Below are 15508 nucleotides of genomic sequence, written 5' to 3'. Positions count from 1 at the left end.
CACAGGTGCGGTCAATAGATGGGTTTGTTTTATAAAATGACATGAAATATTACGGTACTAAGGTACGCATGCCATTACATCACTACACCAGTGACTGTTCAGAGGCACCAGTAGGCTGTCGACAAAATAATGGCAACCCTGAGAAAAGGTCTTTATGCAGTGTTCAGACACAACTAAAGCTGCAAGCATAAATATGCAAAGGCATTAACTGTCTCATAGATCGCTACTCTCTCTTCCGAGGACAAAATCAAGCTTAACTGTTGTCTAGGTAGTTGTCTTAGATGAACAGCCAAGCTCGAGCTGGTTTACAAGCCAGCAAAACAATAACTGTGACCTGTTGTGGAACCAAGCAACACAAGCCCCATCGCTAAAAAGGTTTTGACATTTGACACGTGTGCTTATCTACTTGCTGACCGTGCAGTAACTAATAGGCCTGTTAAGGGGAGCTACAGTTGGGCCTGAACTGCTACAAAGTTCTCATTTGGAAGACCAACAACTGGCTAGGGGGAAAATAGCTCTGAAGCACTCTGAGGTATCGGTCACTTCCATCTCCATCAACATGAACAATCTTGACAGCCATCCACTGGCCACTCATTTGCGAGTCAAGAAAGAGATGGAGTTGCAGATGGTGTAAGCACATATCAAGAACATTTAAAGCAGCAATACGGAGTTCTGTTCCAAAACTAGTAAGCTAACTAACTAAAAGGCATGCAAAAACCTAGCAAACACCACCAACAGCCCAGCTGACACTGATAGAAGCTTGCCAACATACTAACTAGTGTCTTTTGGCAGTTTAGCTGGAAATGTCATGCATGTGAAAGCTATCTTCCATTTTTGCAGGGTGTTCCAGCCCGTTACCCAGAACTACATAGTGCATATCCTGGATGGCTAGTGGGAAAGATACTATCAAATATATATATACTATCAAAATGAATTTGAGGATGGTACCTAAACTAGTTGCCTATAAAACCATATCTCAAACAGTGTCAGATTGTTGCATAGTGTTACTTTAACGACTGAAGGGGAACTGGAGCTTTCTACTGTAGGGATGGAGTGAATTTTTAAAACCTCAGCAAGTAGCTTGAACAATAATAGTGCAACCATATTTCATGTACAGAGAACATATGGCTTACTGTGCTTCTGGTCATAACTGGTCACAAAATGCCATGGAGACATAAGTGACAAAACAAGTGAGACTGGTCATAATATCATCCATCATCGGTGAATCACCACGATTTGTTTTTCCTAGGTCCAAGTTTCAATTCCATATCCATAGCATTTCAAAAATTCAATTCAATTCAATTCCAAACACTAAAACAGACATGATTCAATTGACCTATGGCTAAGCCCCGCCCCTCGAACGCAGACGAGCCAATGGCAGTTTAGTAACAACTGCACTCGGACATCTTGAGTTTTCAACTCCATAGAGTAGCATTAGAAACCGTGATTCTTCACTTGTTTTATGGGGTTTGTTGTAATGTAAGTTGAACAAAAATGGTCAAACGATGTGCATGGGGTAGATACAACACTTATACGAGGTATCATGAGAGGATAGGCAATGGGGTATATTTGATCCCATTTCCCAAACTAAAACAAGGCAGGGCCAAATGTCTCCGGTGGATTCAGTTGTGTGGCAGACCACAGTCAACTCTACGTTCATTAGCTATCTGCCATACTCTTGTTAGGTTGGATTTTTCCTCTGCTAAAGCAATCAACTACGCCTACATGATCATAGGCATACTCATTATTCACATTATTGTCATTGACAGTACCGGCTTACTTTCACCACTGATGTTATACTAGGCTTAGGCAAGTTATCTCTGGCAAAAACGGTTAAAACTAGCTAACGTTAACGTTAGCTATTCACTAGGTGCGCTAGCGTAGCTATGTCAGTTATCGGACAGTTTGTTAAAAATCAGCCATTCTATTAAACAATCAATATGCACAAGTACACATACGTTTAATAATGAATTAACATGACAACGTGAACATTTGCCGATAACACACGCATGTTACCGGTTACGATAGCTAGCTAGACAGTTAGGACACTGTCCTGTCAAGGGCAGGTTAATGCTAGTTATAATAAACGTAGGTCTACATCTCAGTGCCTCTCCAGATTAGTTAAATTAACTGAAGGTAAATTAATTTAATCTTTCCCTGCGGTGCATGAACAATGCTGGTATTGGATGTATTTATCTGCAATCGTGATGACCGTGAGATGAGGCTTCTCCCTCTTGCATAGTGATCTGTACATTTTCGCCTCAAATTTAAGCTTGTTATCCACCATATCTAGTTTTAAATTGTATACATATCCCTCGATTGCATAATGAAGTCCCTTTTGAAGGCTTCTAGACGAAATCAGGTTCTTTTGTCTCCAAAAGTTGTCTAGAGCCTCTTAGGATATCGTTTTGACACTGATAGCTGCCATTGTAAACTCTAGTCAGCTCTGATAACTTGTCCGAGTTAGCAACAGTAACTAAGGGGGCGGGGCTTAGCCATAGGTCAATTGTGACTGGTCAATACTCATTTCCAGTCTTACTTTTATTCCCCCCAAAAGTGTTATCCATAGGCAAGCGCATGGCGGTCCTACTCCATGCCGTTTCTGCTTCTCCCACACCAGACTCTAGGCTGCAGATGTTGACTAACAGAAAGAGTCAGTCTCCCAGGGCTGGGGCATAAAAAGTGAGTGCTACCTAAGAAAAAAAAACACATTCACATCCTGTTCACCCCTGTCAACGCCTGTGTTTGATATGCTTAAACAGTTGCTTGTTAAAGCTCACTCCGCTAACAGCCAGGATGAGTATAAAAATGCATTAAAAGGGAAGGTGGAGATGCCGTGATGAACCCTCCATAGTGCTGCAAGTGCAACCTTTCAGATGAGCATGAGTAATGAGCTTATCTAGGCCTAAAGCAGCCTGTTTTGCTCTCGTTCCTGGCCCAAATAACATAAGTACACATCCCCACTGTGTTTATCTCTGCTCATTTGTTGTTATCCCCTGATAAGCTCCTTCCTGTTGTTCATAATACTTTTACATGAAACAGAATGAGCAGTTTAAATGAAGGTCATTAGGGCTGCCACCAGGTTAACGCACTACCATCACAGACATCTGAACGCAGCCTAACTCTTCTGCAAAAGAAAAAAGAAAACTCAATAAAAATAAACCCCCTCGCTCATGCTAAAGGAGTACAAATTGTGGAATAAGTCTAAATAAAACAGCCAATCACTACTAATGGGAAAAAATCTCACATAGAACACAGAATTTAAACCTATTGCTTGTAGTTTTGCATCAATTGCATTAACTCCCTGCAGAGGATTATTGTGTGGCTGTATTCTCATGTTACCATCAATTCAAGCAGATATTGTCTCATTGTTTACCCGAATGCAGTCCATTAAACAAAGTGGTCTACTGAGCAATAAACATTACAGGAATCATTAAACATTTAAGTATTACCCACACTCACAGAAGCCCTGCAGTTTCTTTGCGATTAAAAGCCTGATAGAAACCTCATGAGAGAGTGCTCCAGGGTGTGGGACAGAAGCTTTAGACACAAAGCATATCTAACTCTCAGCACACGAAATTTTGGACTCGGTTCATCTCCACTTGAAGTCAAATTGCTGTGTCTGAGGACGGCTGAAAACCGTTAATAAGCCTGTCTGGAGCAGAATTATCTGTAGGGTACGGGTGGGTTCATGAGCGAAGATGGCAACCCCCAGCCAGTGACGGAACAGTAATGGAACAGTGACAATGAGCTTTCTTAGAGAGGACAAGAATGACACAACCAACTTGGTAAATTGGGGGATAATCCCTGTGGGGTCATGCTACTCTACAGCACAGCAGCAACTAGGCTGGCTAAATTGTGACAGTGCAATTTTTACATGATTTAAAAGGCCCATTTTATGTCATCGTTATCATTATTATTGTAATATTATTAGAAGTAGTAGTAGCAGCGGCAGCAGCCTAGCGGTAGTAGTAATAAAGGTGTTGGAAAAGGGTTGGCTGATTGCCTGCAGAGCTGGCCAACTCACAATAGACAAAAATGTGAATTCCACTGTACCCTTTTTATATTAGCGCCATGTCTGTACTAACAAGCCATTTTTAAACTGCATCTTGTTTTCTGTTGTGTACCTTTATGTGCTGCCCAAAAAAGTTCTCACACTTAAAAAAAGAGAAACATTATTTAGTATATTCAAACACAACAGTGACCGGTTTGGAGAGACCCATCTGGCACTTTTCAAAACACTATTATGTTTATACGGTCATATAGCCCCAGTTAAAAAACACTGTAGCTTTAGACCCAAGTTTTTATTAAATATGTGTGAAGGACGACATAGAAAAACACCTCGTGTTTCTACCCATTGGAAGAAGACCTCTGGGCCAGACAACTTTGCATATCCGGTGCTGTTAGAGCCTGAAAGATCGCAGAGTGTACATGCCTTTAAAGCACCTCACTTTATTCAAGAAGTGGTGGTAATAGGCACCCTGTTTCCATTCAATCTATGAATGAATGCATTTATGAATTCTGCAATTCAACACCACATGGCAATGTTAGCTTGAATACTGAACATAATTTTCTACTAGAGCAAGCCTGGGAGTATTTTTTAAAAATGGTATCGTGACAACCTTAGTCCCAGCTGAGCAACACATGCTGTTAACATAGCCAAAGTGATCTGACCATGGTCCAATTAGAAAAAGGCATGGATGGAAGCGAAAGCCAAATGAGACCGATGGGTCACATGCTTCATTTTGCCTCCCAGTTAACTATTACCTGCCAGTTAACGACAGTAAGTTCGCTATACAATTCCCATCCTTATCCAAAGTGCTCTGGTTTGACAGGTGTTAGTATATTGTCAGAATCGTGACCTATACCATGTACATCGGAAAAGCAGTTAGGCCGCTCTCAGACCTTTACATGCTCCCCCTGGAGATGCATTCAGACGCAGAAGATGTTGGGACATAATAAGTGAGGTAGATGTTGTCATCATCACCGATGTCGACTTAAAGGAGAAGAGCGTGTTAGATGAAGCATGGAGGTTACCGGTAACTTTCCGCAAAGCTGCGGGAACGTCACCCTATCTGAAGGCAACGCAGTGTAATAGAATGATTCACTCCGCAAGAGTGCTGGCTAACGTTACCTAGCCTACATATGATACGATGTTTCAGAACTTGAGTGGGCGTGGACGCACGCCAGATCATGGCCAAATCCGTGCCATTTGTTAGCTTCGACAACACACCTGGCACTTCGTTTCATTATGAGCTGATCGTAAAATGCAATTGTCACATTAAATCGGCTAGATGTTATGGTTAAAAGTGACATATTCTCCCCAGCACAAATAACATCTCACAAAAGATAGGCTACGAGCCCAACTGAAACTAGAACCAGCTATCTCAGGTGTGGTCACGGAACATGAACTCGGGCAACTACTTACAAGGGTAAAATAAAATAACAGCTTACCTTGCTTCGAGTGAACTGGACGTCCCCGAGGACTCAACTACCTTGACAAATTAACTTCCTTATTCGCTGGCTAGGTATGTCTTCTTCCTGAATTCCTGGAGATCAGGTTTGAGGTAAACAGCTTCTTTGCCAGCCAGCATTCGCTAGCTAGCCAAGTAAGCTAGCTAACGGTGCCTATTCAAGTGGCATTATGGCAGGTTATATATGAGCTGATGTGCAAACGGTGGCTACTTCCTGGCACCATGGATGACTTTAGTTCTGAGATGAAATAGGACATTTGAGTCTGACCTAAAGAGAGAAGAAACATTTGCTAGCGGTTAACAAGTACACACAGCCTGAGCTTAAGTAACGTTAAGTGACCAGTAAAAAAAATCCAGAGCCGTGAGTCTGCTGGCTAACTTACAGCTAGTGCGAGCTAGTTGGATACCTAACGTCACCTTTCTGTCTACCTTGTACTTTACAGAGATGCGTTTGTTATTAACCACTAGCCTGCTAACTGCCTAGCTTCCCAAACAGAAGGCTAACAAACACAGGCACTGTTTTAAAAAGCAATTTTCCAACGCTAGGTTTCAGCCAGTTAGAAAGGCGTCACTTGCCAAACGAACGGTTACTGTCGTAACTGAAATCAGAAAATGTGGTGCATTTACCTAACTATTGAAATCCTGCACACGGGAGAATCAGCTGTTCACTACGACGCACTGGAAAGACGCCATTTGTGTAAGATTGCTGTAGCAGGAGACTGACTGCATTTTTCAGAGGGTAGGAAATCTCTGATAAAATTACCGACTGCGCCACTTGGCGGCCAAGAGATGTCATTTATTTGTTTTTATTTAGGCTGTCAAAAAGGTTCACACATCAGCTTTACATTTATGCCCTTTAACAAACACAAAATGATACATTTACACTATAATAACACGGTTATATGCATGGTAACATGAAAACAGTCTTTATAATTACTCATCTGATAAATTAAGTGAATTGGAAAAATAAATTACATATACTATGTATTTACAGAAAAGTACACATTAATAGAACAATACATCATTTTAAAGAAAAACTGTTTAATGCGAACCATAGTAACATAACACAAACACCACACACGTAACAAAAGACTATAGGTTTCTTGGTAACATGAGTCACCACTCGAGATGCATATCAGCTTTGGTCCACACATATTTCCCGCCCCTCTTCAGGAACATCTTCTCATCAAATCCACTGAACTGGATAGCCTCTTGAACTCCCACATCCAGGATAGACTTAGAAGGATCTTTCCGTCCTTCTCGACAATCTAGGAAACGCATCTGTAAAATACATAGTAAAACAAAGTATTAGAAAAACTTACATGGAGCAGTTAAAGGAAAAAAATACTCTGCCCCAAAAAATGCAGCTGTAATTGTGTATTCACTTACGTATTCATCCAGAATCAGGTAGGAATCTCGCATCTAAAAAAAAGAAGGGCTTTAGAACAAAAGGCATATGCACATATTTTGACTTTCTAAACAAAGCAGGCGCATATAATAGTAAGTTGTGGCCCCACTGGCAACATATTATTTACGCAGAGTGTGGTATAGCTTGCGGTTCCTTGTATGTGACATGGTATATGATATCCATACATTCCTTAATCACCTTAATAGGTAATATGAATATCATATTTGTATATGTTGCTGTGTGTATTTACTGATGTATGTACCTTTTCATTGGATTCTGGAACCAGGCAGCTAATGCTGCTGTGACGCTCAAGGAAGTCCTGAAATTGTTCTTCACTGATAACAAATCGCTCTGCTTCTCGAAGGCTGTTCTCTCCTGCATTTTCCCCGTCAATCAGCAAGCACTGAAACACCTTATTGAGACATAAAGCAAGAGTCACTTACTGCATACAGGTGATATGTTGAACATATACATATATGTACAGGTACATATGTTGATTATATTCATTGTACATTAAAAGTGGTTCCTATAAAAAATAGAAATCTAGAATGAAAATGTTTTCAAGGTGACTGAACATCTAGACCTACTAGTAGTCTAAAGAGAGGATTTTGTATATTCATATATTTGGATGAAGGGGGAGAATACAAAAATATTTACCTTCCAGCGAACAGGGTTGAGCTGGGTGATGTTTTCAGTCATATCCTCATCAATGTTAAAAGTGTTGATCACCGAATTGAGTTTGAAAGCCACCTTGTAGTCTTGACACCACCCCCGTATTTTGTACAGGTTATCAATGTGGCTTTTCTGGCCCTGGGTACGACCAATGGCTTGGTTGGTGGCTTCATCAAAGCTGTCACAGGAGATGGCAAGAATGTCCAGGTACTCTCCTTATAGAGACAGTATTACATTGATCATACTCCTGGCCCAACTTGATAAAGCAGAGGGGCTTGCATGCATGCAACCACCACATCATTTAAACAGAATGCTAGAACTGCAATTATGCCCCACAGCACTTAACAAAACTATGTACATTTGAAGAGAAGCAATAAAGGTGTATTCTGAGATTCTAATCCTGTCAACTTTTTGTAAAATTCATCAAATTGCTCCTGACAGTCCTATCTATCTGTTCAGTGTTTGCTAAAAAAAACTCTGGTAGGGCCTACTGGTACACAGCCCTGGCTCTGTAAATGGAAAACAGACATAGTGGCTTGGACCGAGCCACAAACAATTCCAGCCAATCACCACGGTGCTTAATGAGCACGAGAGAGAGGGGTGTCATTTGATTGTCTGTTGAGCTCAAATATCAACAACGTTTCGTAAAAAACGAAACTGTCATGATTAAAGGACGTCAGAACTCAGTGACACTGCTATAGATTTGAAGTATGTGCCGCCCCCTGCAGGTACATGCAAAGAATACAGAGAGCATCTTACCATATTTCTTGAACCATCTTTCCTTGATCATGCTTCCGTTGCTCACAATGCTGACACTGGGAAGTTGAAGCTCCTCTTTGCAGTACCGCACCATCTCACCCAAAAAGTCCCCTCTTTCAGGCAAGAAAGGCTCTCCGCCAGAAAAGTTAATTTTTTCCAGTCCTGTGAGAAAATGCAACAGACTGCCTTAACACATCATACTTTATTCTTTGCACCTCATGGACACATTCACACAACATTTTTTATCAAATAGTCTGGGCAATATTTTACTGAATAAAAATATGAGTAAAAAAACCCTCACCTGCTTCCTTTAGAAGTTGCAGTCCCCTCTTTGCCTCCTCAATTGGCATGACAAATGATGTTTTCGCCGTATGAAAGCAGAAGCCGCACTTGTAATTACATTTTCTTGTAAAGTGATAATTGACACTTGTTGGCGTTGTGACATCTTCTTTGGGTGTCTTTTCTGCATGATTTTTCTCACTTTCAATTAGACTTTCGCCTGTTCTAAACGACTCTTGTTCGTGCTTGTCCACCCAAAAACACACCTTCTTCAAGATACTGGCGAAAATGCCATGGATGCTGCTGATGCAAAGCATCAAACGCATCTTAACGAACGCGAACTGAGTTGTTAGCAACATGATGGATAGCTAAAAATTCCTGCAAAGTAATGTGCGCATCTGATCTCGTAGCTGCTGGAGTATGTGACGTTTGTCTCTTTATACACCGCTACCGGGTTTCTGTTTACAAACTTTGGAATCGAAACTCAATATGACACTGGCACGAGCAGCTGATTTATGGGTAAATGCTGTGTCATCATAAACTAGATAGAGGCCAAGATAAGACAGTAGGCTGGACAAAGTAATCTGTCTCTACAGTGAGTTAGAAATGAAAACTTAACCGCGTCAACCGGTTGCACTAGGATGCTTTTATCGAAAGCTGATGGCATACAGCGACGTTATGTAAACACGCCTGTAATCAAAAATGGATATATTTGAAACCCAAGGGAGTACCGTATGTTATCTATGCCCTCGAAATTGCAAACTGGTCTCCATCATGGTTTTTATTATGTTTAGGGGGAAACAGTCAGTAGCAATCTATAACACAATTATATGCTTATCCTAGATAAACTTTAGAAACTATTAAAAAAACTATTCAATGAATAATTTCTTATTTTCTTTGGTATTTTTGCCATATACAGATATGCAAAGATGATTGCTGGGTAATATGTATCTTGTTGTCCAATATCAAGTCTCTATTTGATCATGTGACGAGACGATACGATCTAGCTAGTTTAGGTGCAAAATCTGAACGTCAAGACCCACAAACTGACTGAGCACAGCCAGAGGCACAGCACACCTGCAAGCAGAACGATGCCTTTCAAACAAAAAAGTGGTGATGTATGATTTGCTTTTTCAATAGACAGGAGAGCCAGCCCATTCAGCCTCTCCTGCCCCATGTTGCCCCTCAGGTAGGTCTTAATGAGTTTCAATTTGGAAAAGGATCGCTTGGCTGTTGCCACTGTCACAGGTAATGTCAGAAACAGTAGCAGGGCAGTGCACCCCTCACCGAAGGTGGATGTTACATGATAATCCACAATCAGCATCTTGGCAAGTTGGGAGACTGAGGACTGCCGAGCAATCTCTGCTCTAAAACAGGCCCTGAATGATAGGAGTTGTGCAGGAAACGTTATTGCTATGTCCCTGTTGTAGTGGTCAGACAGACGTTTTGCCTTGTCATATAGCTCATCATCGCCTGCGAGCTGATGACCACTACAACAGGGACATAGCAATAACGTTTCCTGCACAACTGCTTTCATTCAAGCTGCTGTGCCCCTATTTAACAGGTTGTTATCATTTCGGAGTCAGGTCGCCGACGAGCGCCTGTTTCATTGTGTATGTGTTTTTCTGGGTTCTGGGTTAAGCTGCTGTGTGTGCCACCGTACCAAATCTGCCTTTCATCAGACCGCTTCAGCACAACTAATTTGACCGTAAAATCCAACTTAACTACTGCTTACCCACCTGGTCTACTGCCAATCCCACTACCCTTAAACCAGTCATGTCTCTTTACAAATAGGCCCTCAAAATACTTGACAAAAAACCTAAATCACACCATCAATGTTCAGTCCTCCATAAGTACAGACTTTTAAGTTGGGACAACCTGATCACATTCAGGAAACTGCTGTTTAATGTTCAAAATCCGGTTTAACCTGCCCCCCGCCACCATGCAGCCTAGTCAAGTTTAGAACAGCAGCAACCAGTGCTACTCGAGGGGCAGCAAGAGGAGACTGAAATTCCTTTAAAAAAAAGTGTATTTGGACAGTCGGTCTTCTCAGTTAGGTCAGCCTGGGAATGGAACCATCTCCCACAGAACATTAGAGAATCAACCTCATTCAACTGCTTTAAAAGAATTCTCAAAACATGGTTGATAAATAACCAAAAATGTGGTCATTAGTGGGTAAGCAGTAGAATTATTTTTGTTTACCACTTTGTTCTTTCCCTTCTACCCATGGTTAAGGACTAAGTGGAGCTTGTATAATGGGATTTTATTTTATTTTGATATATTGTCAATGTTATGTTCGATATATACGTTAATGCCTTTTTTTTAAGGTTGTATAGCCTTTTTTCACTCTGGCAGGGGACTGCCAATGGAAACTAGCCTTTTGGCTATAATTGGGTGCATTTACATTTTAATGTTCATGAATGTACACTGTCCCTCTTGATCAAATAAATAAACTGATTGATTGATTGATTGATATAGGCTAATATTATCAGAGGTGTCTCACATGGGTGTGCCATGAGCTGTCTGTGCTGACACGGTCATTTGTTTACTGAGAAATGCTGAACAGCACACCTAGTTTCGTTTTCCCCGTCTTCATTTACTTAAGTTTCGTTTTCGAGTCCAGTCCAATTGTATGGTTGCTTGCCAATTGTTGATGTCCAGTTTCGCTTGTAATTCGGCCTCATAAGACACAGTCTGCAAGAGACGAGAGATACCAACAAAATGGCAAGACGCATGATACTTAACTTAGGACAGTGGTGTTCACGCATTTTTGGAGTCGAGTGTGACAAAAGGACGGGTCCTGTCTATTTTGCCTTGCACAAGGATAAACAGACAGACCAGAGAGGAAATGAATTAAGACAACTATTCGGAGATGGAAAAGTCTACTCATTTCACGTCCGCTGCAAAGACAGAATTCAGAGATCGAAATTCGACGAGCTTCTCCAAAACAAATTATCATCCATTCCCTCAGACGACTGCACTATCATGGAAATGTCATCATTCTTGCCCAGTGTACAACAATCGTTCATTAAAGGATTTCTTTTAAAACTCAATTCTGATAACACGATCACAGAGAAGGTGGTTGACGAACTTCTGCGTGTGGACGCAGTGTCTGTCTGTTCCTATGTTCAAGATAGAGACGAAGTCTGGTGGCAGCAACACTTGTCTCCGTCTGAGGAGGGGACAGTGATGTCTACAAGATACTGTGTAATTGCAACAGGAGCACCGGAACTTCACCCCTCAATTCTAAACATCATTAACAACGACGTTTTCTACAGCTTCGAAGAAGCGTATAACGTTTTGACGGAGGTGAGAAAATTGGCTTCCATATATTTCTATGATCGCAAATGACCTGATCTGTCGTTTTTAGGTGGTGTGTTGTAAACAGAGAAATGTCTCACCCTAGTGGACTGAACAGAAGTAACACGAGTGACAGTTCACTTTTTTTCCCCCACTGCCTGACAAAGGGATGATCGATGGTTTTCTGACAAGAAAAATTTGAATGAATTATATCATTCGTCAGCCTAATGGTCACTCTTCTCATAAATCTATGGAATTGTACTGACTGTGTAACAATCTGACTTAATCTGTGTACAGTGCAGTGACATCATTCCTGAGTCAAAGGCTGTTCTGGATCTAGCGGATCAGCGAATAGATCTGAGTGAGACTGGCAAGTTCCCAGTAATTGTCATCGAAGGACTCGATGCCACAGGTACATGACCATTACTGCTAAATCTCTACTCAGAAGTCTAGCCATAGACTAGCCAGTCTACTTCCATTGCTGAAGCATTCAAGAGATTGCCTTTTTAGCTTTGTATAAGGAATAATGTTGGCTAGAGGTGAATCATCACATGATTTGTTTTTCTTTTAACTCTAGATGTTTCTTAAATTTTTTGAACACAGATCATTTATGTTTGTCGTTTTTTTCCCCAGGTAAAACAACACTGACGGAGTCTTTGAAGGAGGCCATGAATGCTGCGCTGCTCAGGTCCCCTCCCCACTGCCTGGCTCCACTGAGACCACGCTTTGACTGTGAGCCCCCCCTCATCCGCAGAGCCTTCTATGCCCTGGGGAACTACATCACCGCTGGGCAGATAGCCAGGGAGTCATCAAAGGCTCCTGTCATTGTAGACAGGTAGGAAAATGTGTATATTTATGAGCAGTGTAATGCAGTTATAAGGACTGGCAGGAACAAGGAATAGCGCTGTTGCATTGAATCAGCAATCAGATTTGAATGACATTGTCAGTGAGGCAGTCAAGGTTACAGGTGAACAAACATTCAAAGTCCCTTTATTATCGCACAAATGCTTTTTTAAATGATAAGAGCTTGCTTGATTATTACATAACAGGGCTATTAAGTGGTGGCGTGCATGTGCCAGCCTGCCAGGCACACAGTGATGCAACCCGGTATTGATTCATCTCAGTTCCTCTCACCCGCCATGTTGCCTTCTCTCAGGTACTGGCACAGCACAGCAGCATACGCCATCGCTACAGCTGTGAGCGGAGGCGTGGGAAACCTGCCAGCCAGCAGGTCAGAAGTGTACCGCTGGCCGAAGGACCTGCTGCCGCCCAGCCTGGTCCTGCTGCTGACCATCGACCCCGAGGAGAGGCAGAGGAGGCTGCGGGGCCGAGGCCTGGAGCAGACCCGAGAGGAGGCCGAGCTGGAAGCCAACCACCTGTTCCGCCAGAAGTAGGTTGAACCTGCCAACACACAGCCATAAAGGCAGCATACACTATGTCCATATACATGTACACATAAGAACAGACACATAGACACACATGCATACAACACAACACAAAAACGTACTCCAGCCACTCATAAGGGAGTCCCTTTAGCACATGTAATTAGCAAATATTTTCTCAGGAGCAGGCTGGGAATGGGGGAAGAAGACATGATTAGTTGCCTCGTCTATGTGGCCCCATTAAATTGGTCAGAGTTAAGTGCTGCTAGCGTGCCAGGTCACTTTAGAGCTTAATTTAGTTCGCCATTGGACAGTGGTGAAGAGACACTCTAGCAGTGATCTGGAAGCACACACTGTCCTGCTTAACACCTGGCAGTGGGCCAGTGCAGATGTTTAAAACCCAAATTATGACCCTATATCATAGTCTGGGAAATATGCGAGGCAAACATCCATGTTGTTTGTAAATGTTTTTCTGAAAATATCTGGAAATGATTTGAGAAAGATTTATCGTACAACTTTTTTTTACTAGCCCCGTTCCCAGCCCGGGAAAATGAACTAAATATGTCGCGTTTGTAATTATAGCACAGTTGTTGGTAACACATGCCACTTCTTGCCCGCAGAGTGGAGGAAGCTTACAGAAGGATTGAGGACCCAGCCTGCGTCACTGTGGATGCCAGTCCTTCTCCAGACAAAGTGCTCCAACAAGTGCTGCTTTTAATTAAGAACAAATGCCACTTGTAAACAAGCTCGCTTGCTCTCCCCTCTCTCTCTCACACTTCCTCACCGCCTCACCAAGGGAGGAGCCAGTTCCCCCTCAGCTCCACTAGGTGGCAGTGTAGTGTTGTGGAAGAGCCTCTCAAGTCCAGCAGAAAGCTCCAGTTCTGAGAGAAGGTGCTCACAGCAGGGGTGCAGACATGGCAGAGGGCCAGCGTCGGAGCGCGCCCATCAGGACCCAGTATCTGGACATGTCACAACACGTTTGGCTCTTCCACAGCAGCCCTGGTGAGAAGGAGGAGAGGAGAGGGGGGAGGGGAGTTATTATGGACGCCGGTATTTTCTGTCAGCAGCGGCCCTCTGACTGTTCACTGGGAAGCAGCGTTCGGCGGCGCCTTATTCCTAAACCACAGGAAACTAAAGGGCTTAGTCTGCGCGTTCATCAATCACTTATATTACATTTAAGCAGAGGAGCCCACAGAGGTTAACACTGTACTTTTTCTTCCAGGCACTGAGGACAAGAACACAGCCTAAGAGCTATCGTAGCCATTTGGCAATTTCGAGCCAGGGCTGGGCATGTAATTATTTAGGGCATAGCAGTTGGTCTGCCCAGTGTTTTGATGATGGATACATTTATAGAGTTATGTGTGAAACACATTACTGCTTTTCCAGAAGTTCCAACACTTGTTTAATAATATATGGTGTTGATTTTTTAACCATTGCTTATAAAAATAAACAGACCTTTTATCATTTCTCCACCCCCACCATCAATGCATAAAGGCATATAACAGAGTTGTGCACTTTCAAAACTACACCCGGGCTGGAGTCCGGTTAATTCATATATTTACCCTCCTCTTTCCCAGCCCAACACACACACACACACACACACACACACACACACACACACACACACACACACACACACAGTCTCACACTCACACAGTCTCACAACAGACCTCATAATTGTGTAACGCATAACTCATTTATATGGCGGCTACTGTGGTAGCGCTGGTGACGGCAAGATTAATTAGACGTTTTACTAATTATGAGCTTGGCAAGGATGTGGGCCGGAGAAGACGGAGTGACCCATCTCCTTACACTGATGCATCAGCAGAGGGGAGAGCAGAGAGAGGACCTTATTCATATGGCAATTAATGGAGAACTGTAGATCACTGTCAACCCGCTTTCCCCATCACTGCACTCTCAGATGGACTCCTCAGGCAATTAGCACAATTCTTTTATTTCTCAACTGGATGCCACGGTACGTTAAAAATGTCTTCCCCGTGTTCATATGCGCAGATTATGTATGGAGCTGCCGTTCAGGCAAGATTCATTCAAGTTCATTTCACATACCCCACATGTTTGTGTCTGAAACGTCGGATTGAGTTGCACGGCGCCCAGTCCAGATTCCAGAACGTTCTGATGTCCTGATCAATATACTGTAAATCCTTTAAGGCCGCGCATGCACGCAGATCAAATTTCATCAGATTACTGTAAAAAAACTTTCTTGGTTTTTAGGT

At 42.4% G+C, this 15508-nt stretch overlaps 3 protein-coding genes across 3 annotated transcripts in view; 1 reads left to right on the top strand and 2 right to left on the bottom strand.

Moving 5' to 3' along the window:
• The window catches only part of rnf144aa (ring finger protein 144aa), a 30692-nt gene extending 24616 nt beyond the window's left edge, over positions 1-6076 (bottom strand). Inside the window, exon 1 of the mRNA XM_012823738.3 lies at positions 5455-6076. The gene's annotated coding sequence lies outside the window, so the exon portion shown is untranslated. The remainder of the gene's footprint in view (positions 1-5454) is intronic.
• A 188-nt stretch (positions 6077-6264) lies between these two features.
• Positions 6265-9407, bottom strand: rsad2 (radical S-adenosyl methionine domain containing 2). Its single transcript, XM_042709841.1, has 6 exons — positions 8615-9407; positions 8314-8475; positions 7540-7769; positions 7145-7294; positions 6864-6896; positions 6265-6755 (listed from the first exon to the last, which is right to left on the bottom strand). Exons 1-6 carry the CDS (start codon positions 8949-8951, stop codon positions 6591-6593), a joined length of 1077 nt encoding a protein of 358 aa, XP_042565775.1. The 5' UTR covers positions 8952-9407; the 3' UTR covers positions 6265-6590.
• A 1658-nt stretch (positions 9408-11065) lies between these two features.
• cmpk2 (cytidine monophosphate (UMP-CMP) kinase 2, mitochondrial) overlaps positions 11066-15508 on the top strand; it is a 4953-nt gene continuing 510 nt past the window's right edge. The window contains exons 1-5 of the mRNA XM_012822960.3: positions 11066-11901; positions 12190-12304; positions 12526-12727; positions 13049-13282; positions 13895-15508. The exon at positions 13895-15508 is cut by the window's right edge and continues 510 nt beyond it. Of these exons, the coding sequence (XP_012678414.1) occupies positions 11314-11901; positions 12190-12304; positions 12526-12727; positions 13049-13282; positions 13895-14015 (1260 nt within the window). The 5' untranslated portion in view covers positions 11066-11313 and the 3' untranslated portion in view covers positions 14016-15508. The remainder of the gene's footprint in view (positions 11902-12189; positions 12305-12525; positions 12728-13048; positions 13283-13894) is intronic.

Source organism: Clupea harengus, chromosome 14 (assembly GCF_900700415.2).
Source record: "Clupea harengus chromosome 14, Ch_v2.0.2, whole genome shotgun sequence".
NCBI classification, from domain to species: Eukaryota; Metazoa; Chordata; class Actinopteri; order Clupeiformes; family Clupeidae; genus Clupea; species Clupea harengus.
The sequence above is the reverse complement of the archived record's forward strand: the minus strand, read 5'-3'. Positions and strand labels throughout refer to the sequence as shown.